The sequence below is a fragment of the Colletotrichum chrysophilum genome (genome assembly GCF_026319265.1).
Source record: "Colletotrichum chrysophilum strain AFK26 chromosome Unknown scaffold_121, whole genome shotgun sequence".
NCBI classification, from domain to species: Eukaryota; Fungi; Ascomycota; class Sordariomycetes; order Glomerellales; family Glomerellaceae; genus Colletotrichum; species Colletotrichum chrysophilum.
Genome location: NW_026517408.1, coordinates 1 through 13,195, shown reverse-complemented (window position 1 = coordinate 13,195; position 13,195 = coordinate 1). Strand labels below are relative to the sequence as shown.

At 50.8% G+C, this 13,195-nt stretch overlaps 5 protein-coding genes across 5 annotated transcripts; 2 read left to right on the top strand and 3 right to left on the bottom strand.

The window, feature by feature from the left end:
* Window positions 1-2,301: 2,301 nt before the first annotated feature.
* On the top strand, window positions 2,302-3,126 carry COL26b_010789 (uncharacterized protein; the record flags this gene model as incomplete). The annotated part of the gene is made up of 1 exon (XM_053183475.1): window positions 2,302-3,126. One exon carries the CDS (start codon window positions 2,302-2,304, stop codon window positions 3,124-3,126), a length of 825 nt encoding a protein of 274 aa, XP_053032541.1.
* A 661-nt stretch (window positions 3,127-3,787) lies between these two features.
* Window positions 3,788-6,852, top strand: COL26b_010788 (uncharacterized protein; the record flags this gene model as incomplete). The annotated part of the gene is made up of 7 exons (XM_053183474.1): window positions 3,788-4,227; window positions 4,267-4,515; window positions 4,582-4,906; window positions 4,971-5,174; window positions 5,289-5,426; window positions 5,482-6,380; window positions 6,510-6,852. 7 exons carry the CDS (start codon window positions 3,788-3,790, stop codon window positions 6,850-6,852), a joined length of 2,598 nt encoding a protein of 865 aa, XP_053032540.1.
* A 699-nt stretch (window positions 6,853-7,551) lies between these two features.
* COL26b_010787 (uncharacterized protein) lies at window positions 7,552-8,692 on the bottom strand (the record flags this gene model as incomplete). The annotated part of the gene is given in 2 exon segments (XM_053183473.1): window positions 7,552-7,560; window positions 7,580-8,692. The coding sequence occupies 2 exon segments, from the start codon at window positions 8,690-8,692 to the stop codon at window positions 7,552-7,554; spliced, it is 1,122 nt and encodes a 373-aa protein (XP_053032539.1).
* A 737-nt stretch (window positions 8,693-9,429) lies between these two features.
* Window positions 9,430-9,747, bottom strand: COL26b_010786 (uncharacterized protein; the record flags this gene model as incomplete). Its single annotated transcript, XM_053183472.1, has 2 exons — window positions 9,430-9,522; window positions 9,562-9,747. The coding sequence occupies 2 exons, from the start codon at window positions 9,745-9,747 to the stop codon at window positions 9,430-9,432; spliced, it is 279 nt and encodes a 92-aa protein (XP_053032538.1).
* Window positions 9,748-11,227: 1,480 nt separating this feature from the next.
* On the bottom strand, window positions 11,228-13,013 carry COL26b_010785 (uncharacterized protein; the record flags this gene model as incomplete). Its single annotated transcript, XM_053183471.1, has 3 exons — window positions 11,228-11,834; window positions 11,907-11,928; window positions 12,164-13,013. 3 exons carry the CDS (start codon window positions 13,011-13,013, stop codon window positions 11,228-11,230), a joined length of 1,479 nt encoding a protein of 492 aa, XP_053032537.1.
* Window positions 13,014-13,195: the final 182 nt, after the last annotated feature.

Genomic DNA, 13,195 nt, shown 5'->3' with positions numbered 1-13,195 from the left:
TGCATCTGACGATCTCACGAATCTTTTCAAGGACGCGATTCAACTGCGTAAGGAAGTTGGATGCGACTACATTTGGATCGATTCACTTTGCATTGTCCAGGACGACAATTCTGACTGGACGACACAGTCTCAAAAGATGGCGGAAATATACACTAATGCCCACTTCAACATCGCGGCCACGTCTTCTGCAAATAGTCACCAAGGATTGTTCAAGGAGCGGTGGACCCTTGGCACTGGCGGTGACCTTGCTCGTTACCCTCTGCTGGTTTACGAAGTCAATAATCCTTCAGTTCCGGGTCACGCAGTCTTTGTCAGACCGGCCCACAGAAGAGACCACGGGTACATTACGGGAGACATTCTACGTTCTCGTTGGCTTCAAGCTCCATTGCTGCAGCGGGCCTGGGTCTTTCAAGAGCTCATGCTTGCACGACGGACTCTGCATGTTTGTGCTTCAGAGCTCATCTGGGAATGCAAGACTCTAACAACTTGCGAATGTGGAGCCCTCTACTCGAAAAGCTCACATGTATCCACCGAGGCGATCCCGTCATCTTCCCAGGGATTGTTCTTGGATCAAATTCATAGGAAGCAAGCTTTTACTTCAATTCGAGACAAAAGATCGCCGTTGCAGAATACCCATGATTTCTGGCTTATGATATCCGGCCAGTATTCTGATCTACACTTGAGTAAGCCGTCTGATCGACTGGCTGCTTTCACGGGACTCGTCAATGCCGTACAAAGAGTAACAAATGGGACGTATGTGAGAGGCATGTGGATTGAAGACCTTCCGCGGGCTCTTCTGTGGGGAGGGGCTCCCAGATCCGACTCGACCGCCTTCCGATCAAGCGATGCTCCGACGTGGTCTCGGATGTCAAGACGCCGCCCTGACGGCAGCTGTCTCATCGGCTATGCCTCTGTTCTTTCCAGTGGTTTCCGGCAAGACCCAAGAACTTCGGTTACTTATGTTTCCGGGTCACATTTGCCAACGAAGGGAAATCAATTGGAAATAATTTTCCATGGCCCAACAATCTCAGCTAAAGTTCAAAAGATTGTCTCCTCGTACGAGTTTGAGTCTGAACTGAGGTCTGACACGGAATTCTACGTTCAGATGGCTCCACACCTCCAGGAGTCGTCAGATTCCAATTCATATTTGTTGGATCTGGACTGCCCTATGTCGCCGAATGATCTAGTGCAGGAAGGGGACATGGTTGAGTGTTTGCTCCTCGGGACTAACGACGACATGACCTTTCATCATATTCTTGTCGTCAGCAAATGCTTAAGTGAGAATGAGGGTTATTATAAGCGTATCGGCATTTCAGATATTGACTTGAAGGGCGATGAAGAAACCTATTCTGATATCGCGGAAATAAGTGAAATCGTAATCATTTGATTCGCTGTACATAGCGAGTCTCTCTCATATGGTATCATGCAACTCAAGTCCGCTTTTTAGATGACGAAATTCGTGACGGAAGCTTTGCAGCGAAATAGACAAAGGCAGCATACGCATCAATGATGTCAACGCATAGCTGCGAAGGATATTCCGCAGTTCCCGAGGTTGGAAGTTGGAGTTTCTGGTAAATTGCAGGCGTAGCCGGCGAGGCGTCTGAAGAATCGCCCTGAAGAATCCTGGACAAGTTTGATATGCATCACGCAGTACCTAATGACTGTCGCAGGCGGCTTCCACTGCTGAGTGCCAGCAGACGCTAGTAAAAAACGCCCTGCCGCAGCGCATGCTAAGCCTGCAATTCTGTGCAGGCGCGCCGGTGGTGCATTCCTACATAGGCAGATCTGCGAAGGTCAGATAGCACGCAGTATTAGTAGCCCATGCACGTGGCACCCAGACTGGCAAAGGGACGGTCAACGACTAAGTCAGGGTCTGACGTCGGCTTAGATTTTCAATCCCTGCGCCACCGACCTCATTTTTGCACTTACTGCGACGTGTAGTGGTCGCCAATAGGCGGTTGCCGCTGTCTCACCCACCGAGTGACTCTGTATATCTCTTTAAGGATTAGTGACTGGTGGCGTTTGGCGCCACCAGCGTATTTGCCAAACTGGGAATAGCCTCATCCTGTCACTGGGAACGTCACTGACGCCTAAACCTGCTATATAATTCTTGCCAAGCGACCTTCAAATTCACATCCATCTAGTTGGGGTCACTTCAACAAGAACACCACCGCTTCAAATTCGCTCAACGTTAGGCGATAAACGCGCTCAATTTCTTCCTGGGAAACGTCAAACAACTTATTAAATCAAAGTACGGCAGTTGAGGCGTGCTATTCCCATCATCTTTGTACGATGTCAATCATGAGCTCAGTGTCGTCTGGGAACTCCGACTACGGTGACGCGCCTCCTGGTTATAAGGAGTCCCTCGCCTCGGGAACTTTCGTATCACCCAGCGATAGCGGTATCATCAGCCAACTTGACATACAGGCCATTGGCTACGACACGAGCCAGGCCCTCACGGGCAATGTGCTGGAAAACATCTCCGTCTACCGTGTTAGCTCTGGCGAGCTAGAGTACACATCCATCCGCCTCAAGAAGAACTCCAACTCCTGCGCGCTCGTCCGCGGGTCCGACTCTAGCCAGACACCTTTGATATCAACGATTTACCGTTGGGGTCCGGGCCGCCGTCCCAGGATGAGGATCCTGTCCCCGGGAGCTGCTGCCACCGTGGAAGAGGCAATTGAATTAGACCAGCTCGTGTGCGAGGTAGTTGAGGTCAAAAGTCGCAACATGATGTCGCGTACGCAGGAACTGAAGACGTCGTTCGGCACCTTCGAGTGGCGCTATGGTGGGCGCGACGAGCGCAAAGAAGCCTCTGAGGCATCCTCACTTCTAGTCTTGGAACGGACCGACGACGCCGCCCCAGCGTTGGCCAGCAATGGCAAGGTGGGCAAGCACGGCGTGCCAATAGCTCAGCTTGTGCGCAACGCGGATCTTCGTACTCCCGGCACCAGTCGCTGGATGGGTGGCAATGGCGGCCGCTTGATCATGAACCTTGAGATGTGGACGGACGATAAGAAAACGACAACTAAGGACGCCGAGGCCTTCATTGTCGCCAGCTGCATCCTTATGCTGAAGCGCGAGGCCGACCGATTCAAGGACAATACGATTGCTGCTGTGGTTTGAGCCAGACAATTCAATAACATAATTGCAAGTCAAATACGAGTTGGAGACATGATGACTATGGGACAGCCTAGAGGGGGGTTTATTAGCGCCGAGATTGGATGCTTATGGTATTGGCTACGAATGCAAGTAACAACCACACGAGGAGGAGATTGACAATGCGCTTCAAGCTGAGCCAATTTTTACACTTAAGACAAATCAAAGAACGAAATCTACATTTGCATGAGAAAACATACACGATAACTGATCACGCAGGCCAACTTCAAATTTCAATATGTGACATTGAGGGCTGTGAATTTGAGACCCTGCAAATCCTCTAAACTTGGAACTTAGATACCAATGTGTTGCTATCCGCAACTAATATTCAAATATTGCAAGTCAAGGAGAGAGCCGCGGCTAAGTTCGCCGATAACTATACCGAGAGGCGGGGATTAGCTATCCCAATCGGGATGCGGATAGCTCCAACCGACCAGATCGTCGACAAAATACCCAAATGGAATGGATACAGATCTACCGCCAGGCACGCCAGTTGATATCGCCAATGCGTATTAAATGATAGGAGGACGCAACTTGAGTCCCCGGTTGCTGATCACTCTCTCTGTATCTGATCTTCTCCAATCGTGTAGAGCGATTTCCCTCCTCACGCATCAACGATATCAACATCATGACGGTGTTGAGTATGCGGCTTCCTGCACTTCTTTCCCTGGAGTTGGTCGCCGTAGTCTCCGCCATATCCATTGAGCCTGAGTCGCTTCGTACAGAAGGCGTGACAGCGCCGCTGGGCATCCATGCGACCAATCCGCTGTTGTCTTGGCGCCTCCAATCTGACCGCCGCGGCGACAATCAGACATCCTACCAGCTTCAGGCGGCCTCGAGCTCCGATGGTTTCGATGCGCCCGACTTGTGGGATACTGGAAAACTGAGCGATAGGCAAGCTTTTGCGTCTTGGAACGGAAGCACTCTCAGTTCCCGGGACCAAGTATACTGGCGTGTTCGAGCCTGGGACGCGGATGATGTTGCGTCATCATGGAGTGAGCCTTCCACCTTCGAGCTTGGGTTACTGGAAGAGAGCGACTGGACTGCGCAGTGGATTGAGAACAATTAGTTTGCCACGGGCGTCAACTCCCTGCCTCTCTTTGCCAGCGAGTTCAAGGTCAATTGCACCGTCGCCAAAGCACGCCTCTACATAACCGGACTAGGCGTATTCTACGCCGAACTCAACGGCAAGTCAGTGTCCGACGAAGTCCTCGGCCCCGGATATTCTACCATCAACCGTACCGTGTTGTACCGCGCCTACGATGTCACCGACCTTCTTACTGAGGGCGACAATGTGATTGGTGTTTCGATTGGCAAGGGCATATATAACTCAGACAAGCCTCTGCTAAACCGCTAGTAAGTGCAGGGTGATTCATTTTTCCTTCATTCTAACGAGGACTATCAATAACCTATTGTCTTCAGCCGAAAGTTCACGACGTCGACCAAGCCGCCCATCCTCAAATCTCAGCTCGAATACACGTGCGATGGTGTCAGCAACTCTGTTGTTTCAGATGGTACATGGATCACTACCACCAATGGTCCGCTTCTCGAAGCTGCGTGGAATGGTGGAGAGGAATTTGACGCCAGGAAAAGCATCCCCAACTGGTCAAGTTCTCAGGGTGACTGTTCAGATTGGAAACCTGCCAATATTTCCACCGGTCCGATAGGGGGTGCTGGAAAGCTGTACAGCTCCACCGCGCCGCAGCTCAAGGTCACTGAGACGATCACAGCAAAGTTGATAACACAGGTTAGCACTGGTCCATTTCATCTAACCCGAGTTGAGACTTGACTGACCTATAACACCCTTTCAGAGATCATGTGGCTATCTCTTTGACTTTGGCGTCAACTTCGCTGGCTGGTACCAATTCTCCATGAACGGAACAGACAAGGCGGGCACTCGAATCGTCTTCTGGCCTGCAGAGAGGCTTGTCGGCGGGAATCCTTCACAGACGAATACTGGGAGCCCGGTGTTCGACGGATATACCCTAGCAGGCAATGAACCTGAGACTTACGGCGTTCGTTACCGTTATCACGGGTTACGGCATGTTTGTGTGAGTTTGTCCCCGCTCGTTTGGTTTGTCAACTGGACAAACACTTTACCTGAACCACGTTTAATCCCTGGCTGCCAGGTCAACACAACGTGGGCACCGCAACTGACCGATACGGTTGGCTATGTTATTCGGGCAACTAACGATGAAGTTGGCACTGTTCAAACAAGCAACTCGTTTCTGAACAAGCTTTATGAGATCACGGATCGGTCGATGAAGGTATGTTCAAGGACGTCTCCTTCCTCGCTGTAAAATGCGCTAACCAGGCCACCAGAGCAACATGTACAGCGTGCTGACTGACTGCCCTCACCGTGAGAAGCTCGGCTGGTTGGAGCAAGACCATCTGCTCTTCGACCTACTCGCCCGACGCTTCGACCTCCAGGCCTATGGCTACAACCTGATGCACACCATTGCTGACGCGCAAGCTCAGTATGGCGTCAACTCGGAAGGGTTGATCCCTACCACGGCACCCGAGTACGATGTGTTTCCGGACAAGTTTCGCGACGACCCGAACTGGGGCTCGGCCATCATGCGAGTTGTGATGCACTTATATCGATACTATGGCGATACGAGAGTTCTGAGTGAGAATTACGACATCATGGTCGCGTATATGGACTACCTCGGCCGCCGAGCGACCGACTCGGTAATTGAAGGTGTTGGACTGAGTGACTGGGGCGCCGGCGACGGGAAAACTCCCACCGTGCCTATCGGGTTGACCAATACTTTTGGCTATCATCAAGCGGCGACGGCCATGAAGCAGATTTCCTTCTGGCTGAGCAACTCCGAGGAGGTTCAGAAGTGGGACGAATTGGCAAGCAGTATTGGTGAAGCTTTGCACAGCAAATGGTTTATTGATGACACCAACGGCACCACCTCACAAGCGTACTACTCTGGAAATATCCAGGCGTCAGACGCTCTTGCGCTCGACTCGGGCGTTGTCCCGGAAGAATACCAGGACTTGGTGTTTGCGTCGCTTTTGACATCGATCGAGAACACTACCTTCTATCCCACCGTCGGCGAGATCGCGCTTCCTAGCCTCCTTCGCGTACTCGAGGGCCGAGGCGGGAGCGACGTTATCTTCAAGATGCTCACCTCTCCAGGTCTTAGCAGCTCAGGTCTCGCCAGTTACTCTTATTCAATCGGGCTAGGGGCCACGAGTCTTTGGGAATTTCTGTGAGAACTGATAGTGCCATTATGCTTCCTTGCTTTCAAGCTAACCTTACCTACCAGGAATGGCGGCCGTGGCTCGTCGTTTAATCATTTCATGATGGGAGCTCCGGGCATATGGATTCAGTGACTCAGCGGGCTGGACACTGCGGCCGACGCCGTTCGATGGAATCTGATCAACTACGAACCCATATTGGAGGCCAACCTGACCTCGGCTTCTTCTAGCTATCTAACGCCCACTGGACAAGCCAGCGCCGCCTGGGAGCTTAGCAACAATGTCTTGACTTATGACATTGTGGTTCCCGTCGGATCCGTTGGTGTTGTGTCACTGAACGCTACCCAAGTGCTAGAAGGAGGCCAGGACGTAAGCGTTGAGCAGGAAGGCATCTTGGCGGTGGATGTTGACGATGCCGCTGAGGCCAATTGGAAGGTCCGTGTGGGGTCTGTATCTTACCAGTTTTTCGTGTTAATTGCTTAAAAGTCCAAGTCCCATGCGTTTAGAACTAGACACGAAGAGAATCGTCACTCCCCATGATAGCATCTACGATTTGCGAAAGTAGCTTTCGCACGGTCAGAACATCTTACTCTTCCGGTGGGTATGATGATAGGTAGCAAGACAATGAATGTATGGGTGACTTTCAATACGCTCTAGGCGCTGGTCATCTAAATAAGTCTTCCAGAAGCTTTTGGGTTAGCTCATGAGATGCTACAGGATAGTGAACACAATCTTCAAAGCATCCTTTACAAATGTAAAACTCCCCGCCTTTGCAGACTGAACACTGATAACAGATATCATAATCATCTCTGATGCTCAAGGTGCAGATACCACAATCCAATGATGGATTTCCTGCGGTCATGCTGTCCTCCCCTAGTCCCAAGTCTTCTAGTGGCAGGTCTCCTCTCTTCGCAGATTCAAGAAGAAGCTCCATTTCGTAAAGGTCCCGCTTTCTGGCCCAGCAAAGAGGCGTCCGGCCGAAACAGTCCCTACTGTCAATATTTACAGCATATGCAGCCAGGAGAATCTTTGCAACCACAATGTGTCCTCTCCTGGCTGCAACGGAAAGAGGCGTTGACCCGTACAGATCTTTCCGATCTACAGCCAACGGATTTCGCTCTGCCAGAATGCGCACGATTTCTGCGTGCCCGTTTTGAGCCGCGTAGAATAATGGGGTACGACTTATACCATCTTCGGAAAATGGGCTCACATCCGCATAAGTGAGCAGTAGCTGTACAACGGAGCTATTGCCACCGCTAGCAGCGTACGACAAGGCTGTACGAGCGAATGAACCATTGCTGCAGTTCAGGTCAACATTGTACTCGTCATATAAGAATGAGACCAGTTCGGTATGACCGCCAGCCGAAGCGGCTTGCAGAGAACTGCCGTAAAAGCCGGTGTCCCAGCTGGGATCCCCGCCGTTTTCGAGGAGCAGCTGGGCAATTTTCAGGTGGCCTTCAGATGAAGCCGCCTGCAGAGCGTTGCCAAAAACACCTCCTGGGATATTAACGTCTGCATTATTTTGGACAAGTATTTGGACAATACCATAGTGTCCCTCGAATGAAGCAGCATAGAGAGCAGTAGAATATATGCCTCCTTGAGCGTTCACATCTGCGTTGCTCTGCAGGAGGAACTGAACTATCTCCTCGTAGCCATGGGCTGAAGCGGCTTGGAGTGCAGTGTTGTACAGGCCACCCTGAGCATTGATTTCTGCGTTGTGTTGGAGGAGCGTCCGAATAATCTGCAGATGCCCGCCAACAGAAGCGGCTTGGAGAGCGTGACCAAACCGGCCTCCTTCACAGTTGACTTGTGCGCTGTTCAATAGGAGTATCCTGACAATCCAAGAGAACCCTGAATACGAAGCAGCATGGAGAGCATTTCCAAGCCATCCTCCCTCCACATTGACGTCTGCTTTATTCTTCAGGAGAACCTGAACTGTATCCCCAATGCCCTTGCTTGAAGCGATGTAAATGGCTTTTTGGAGAGCGACGGAAACTTCTCCATCCTCATCGTCAACTCCATCGCGGTTGTCAAGTATTGTCGCAATTACTCTGTGGCCGCAATTCGGATTATGAGCCGCGGCCTTGAAAATCTCTCTGGTGACCCGGATGTCTCGTCTACGCTTCTTGAGAAGTATCTCCACAATCTTGTCGCCGCGCCTATCGTTACTAGCCGCAAGCCTAAGGACATCATCTGTGACAGGGACATCGTCTTCGTACCTATCCAGGAGAATTTTCAGAACCCTGTGGCCAGAATAAGTGTTTTGAACGGCAGCGCTAATAATCTCCTCGGTGATCTCAACGCTGTCCCCACGGCTGTGCATAATCGTTTCAATGATTTTATCGCCACAGAACTCATTCTGGACAGCGAGTATGAGGACCTGTTCGGTTATTGGGATGCTGTCGCCTCGCGCTGCGAAAAGCACTGCCAAGACTTTGTGGCCAACACCTCGGCTCTGGACCGCCGCTTCAACAACACTCTCCGTGATTCGAATGCTACCCCCATGCCAATCTAGCAGTGCCGCTATTACTTGGTCGCCAGTGTGCTGATTCGAAGCTGCCGCTCGGAGAATTTTGTTCGTGATGAATAAGTCGTCTCCACATCTTTCATTGAGCAAGGTGATGAATTGGAAGCCATAGCTGCCATTGCCAGCCGCAGCACTAACAAAATCTTCAGTGAGTCGAACCTCTTCCAGTCGCTCATCGAGTAGAAACTGCAGCAACCCGCCGTCCTTTCCGTATATTCCGTTCGGTTGTTTAGCGGCTTGTATGAGAACGTTTTCCGTGATCTGAATGCCATGCCCCCCTCGCTTTTTCAAGATCGTCATTATGGTCTCGGCACGAGAGCATGACTTCATGATATCGTCCGTAATCTGGATTTCATCCCCGCGCTTATCAAAGAGAACCTCTATGTAGTCTGGCGCCTGCGCTTGAACCGCCTTTCTTACCAACTCGTCGGTAATTGAGATCTCGTGCCCACGTTCGTCGAGCAAAAGCTCAAATGCCACGAAACCAAGGCAGTCCTTTTCCAGTAATTCCTCAATGATTTCTGGAGTAATCTTTATCTGTCTCCATACTTGTTCAGAAGCAGGGACATGACCTCGTGGCAGTATATCGAATTGCCCACAGCAGCCCTCAAAATGTTGTCGTTGAACTTTATCGCATCACCACATTTGTCAATGAATCTGCGTACTGTGACATCACTGAACTCGTGCACGAGAATTTCCATCGATTCGTCAAGGCTTTCCATCTTGATCTCAAATCTGTCGAGCAGTAGCGTCATCAGTTTGTCCCCATCATCCACGTTTTCTCTGACGGCGTTGATGAGCTTTCCAGTGACCTGCAAGTTGTCTTCACACTCGTTGAGAAGTATTTCCATGACTTCTTCATCGCAAGCTTCGTTCGGAGCAATAGATATTATGAAATCTTCAGTGATGTGAATCTGGTCCCTTCGCACCCCGAGAAGGAATGATAAGACAGGTTTGAAGCAGCCCCGCAAAGAGTAGATGCCTTCGTGGTCTCGAGCTGCAGTTAAGATCACATCTGCGGAGATTTCGACCTCGTCTCCCCGTGCATCTAGCAGTAGCTCTAATATTTCTTCGGTTGAGCTGTGAATGGCAGCCACGACAATGTCTCCAGTGATCCGGATTTCGCTATTGAAGTTTTCGAAGAGTAGCGAGAGAATGCTAACCGCTTTGCGAGTATTCTGAATTGCAGCCTTGACGATGGCCTCAGTGATAGTGATTTCTGAACCTCGTTTCGATACGAGATGCTCTAGGATTGTGTCACCGCATTCTTTGTTTGAAGCTGCAGACTTGAGAACGTCTTCCGTGATTGAAACATCTCCCTGAAACCCCAGAAGGAACAGTATCATGCGCACACCATCAGGTTTACTTTCAGCCGCAATCTCTACGTCCTTTGCGCTTAATTCAAAGGGAGTCCCAGTCTCGAGATTCCACTGGATAACTCGAACACTGCCGTAACGTATCGCAAGCTCTTTGTGTGTGGCACCCTCTAAGCTCCTTGGCCGAGCTCGGACAAGGGCTCTCCAACGTTCTTGACTGAGAACCCCCGATAAGTCGAACTTGCAAATGACCAGCACAACAGACGGTGGGTAAGACAAAACATCTTCGAATCTCTCGAGTTTGGATTCGAGAGAATATTTGATGTTCCTGTCTTTACACGCAATCATGTCATACCAACGAGAGAATGACGAGCAAGGATCCTGGTCCCCGGAGAAGAAGTCGTTCAAGGTCTGAAATAACTTTAATTGCCGTTCCTCATGATCAGCGTGCTTTGCGTGGTCTACCCAACAAAAGATTGAGTATTACAGGACTGGTGACATGGTCATTATGTCAGAGGGGATTTCAGCAAGGTTGAGGATACATTGCTCAGCAGCAAGTGCGTGTGCAGACGTCATCCGATATGCGTCTTGCCCCTCGAGAAACTCTCTGACCGATAAGTGAGAGAAGCGAAATATTCCCAAGCCCTCGTCGAAAAGGACCAGATCGTTGCACAACATTAGAAGCTGATTCTTTGAGATACTGGAGGCAGATCCCTGCTTCGTTCTAGACACCATGGCCAGGAACACGTCTGCTGTGAGCTGTTGTTGGGCACATAGCAGCCACCTGAGGGTGTTCCTAGCTGTTTCTCTGTCTGCAACGGTATCAGAATTTTCGACTTTGCCAAAATCTCTCTGTAAAGCCCTTCCAATGTTCGGGGCATCTTGACGAGCCGTTCCTCGATGGCGGCGTCGGTGGCCTGGCGGCAAAGTTCTTGTATGTGTAGGCTCGCCCAGCGGAACCTAAAACCTTCTTGTAAGTCTCATGGCTAAGCGATGAACTGGACATAGTCACGACTTACATTCCATGGGCATTGGAAATTAGCTCGTGTATAATCTTGTCGCGAAGTTCCTCCTTTCTTGTACTTCCCCACAACAGAGAGCCTCTTTCGACAAGACGTTCGGTTTCCGATCGCACAAACAGGTTGATATCCCCGGAGTTGCGGTCTGATGACAGGTACAGGTTTTGATACTTGTCCAGCTCTTTCACGATGTCCCAGTCATCGCGACTGGTGGCAAAGACCTTTAAGGTAGTCGGTGCTTCGAGCAAAGACACGAGCGCATCCAGAAGATTTTGTCGGGTGTCCTTGTCACACTCATCCAGGGCGTCGATAACAAGTGTGATTGGCTGGCCTCGATAGCTTTCCAGCAGTTTTTGAATGAGCTCTCGGCTTTGGGCAAGTGTCATAGACTTAGAGGCAAAGGCATTTTCTTCGAACTTTTTGTATGCCTCAACTGCGGCATCAAGAATCTCCCCGCCAGGTTGGGGCATCGCAAGTTGTCTCGCAATGCTAGCTAATATGCTGGTAGGATCAGAGCGCCCGGGCTCCGCTGGATTTCGGGAGCAGTAGAAGTACACCGTCGCTGTCGGAGAAGATTTTAAAGCACTCTCAACAACGATTGACCTGTGTTTATAACGTTAGAATAGAAATCCTTTTTTCTCGATAGCGGGGTTGTTGTCATTTGCCTGAACGTACGCGAGCTTGCTCTTGCTGGAGCCTGGAATGCCGTGCAGCCACAAGATGGACGATGCCTCAGAGTTCTTCCATGACTGAAATGTTTCATGGTCAAGAAGCCACTTTCCCGTTCCTTCGAAAACCTCACTCCTGTTTTGTTTGTGATGCTGTTCGTATGGGTTCTTTCGAGATCCAAGTCAAAATCTCGTTGATACGCTGCGTCGTAACTGAATCTTATTAGCCTTACCTAAAGTCTGTGCCATGAATTATTTACATACACTCAACTCTGGAGTTCCCCGGCGAATCAGTTTGGATGTACAACTCGAGCAGAGCCTTCATTGAGGAGGCCGCTGTAGCAGCCGCGAACGCCTGCCATTTCTTGTTCTTGTGGCTGTCGGCATAGTCGCAAACCCCCTTTACGACGACGCATGGCACCTCGTCCCAAGCTCGGGCGGCCTCCATCTCGAAGGCAATGAGGTTGTATCTCTGAGCAATTTCGTCGCGATGCGCGCCCGACTTCATCACGGCATTACCCGATCCGACTCTCCCAATGAGAATGTGCGGCTCTTGGGCCTCTGCAGTATTGCCCTCGCGCTCTAGTTGCTTTTTGATTTCGAGACTCTCCCTGAGCACGAGGTGAGTTTTGTCGCATTCAAGCTCAATGCACGAAGCATCCGGCGCTGTGTCGCAAATCCATGTATGGTCGCAGCCACAGTCGGCGTCATCTCGGTGTCTATGCTCATAGTTCGGACTGAAGAGTCCATCTTGGGCTGCTCCAGGGTACGGGTACCGAGTCCGCTTTCGTCCAGCTTGTGCGGCGGTTTGCTGGATACCAGTAAGGATCTCAGCCGTACGTCGCTCAAGGCGTTCGAAAGTCCGTTCCGTTTCGAGTGAGGCGAGAAGTGAGCGAATATCCTTGTTGGGTCGGCCGAGGCTATCGTCGAGAGTGTCTTTAGTCGTAAAACGGTGAGGATTCTGCCGGCCAAAATCATATTGAACCACCGTCTTGCTAATAATGACGTCTCCGAGCAAGACTTCCTTCTCGGTCCCTGGATTGGGAACTCCGCCGCATATGCCCACCAGGAGGGCTAGCTTGAGCTCAGTGTAGCTGGAACGAAAGCTTGCCATAGCAGATGCCGAGCTTACCGTCCCCATTGTAAGGGGCTTGGCCCTAGGCTTGTTCAACGTAGAGGTGCCGTCGATTGACTATTCTAAGCTGAAGAAGGAGGAAAGGACTTTACAGGGATAGGCGCCTAGCAGCAGTGATGCAGACCGGGGCTGGGCGGTGTGCTACAGCAGAATAGTGGATC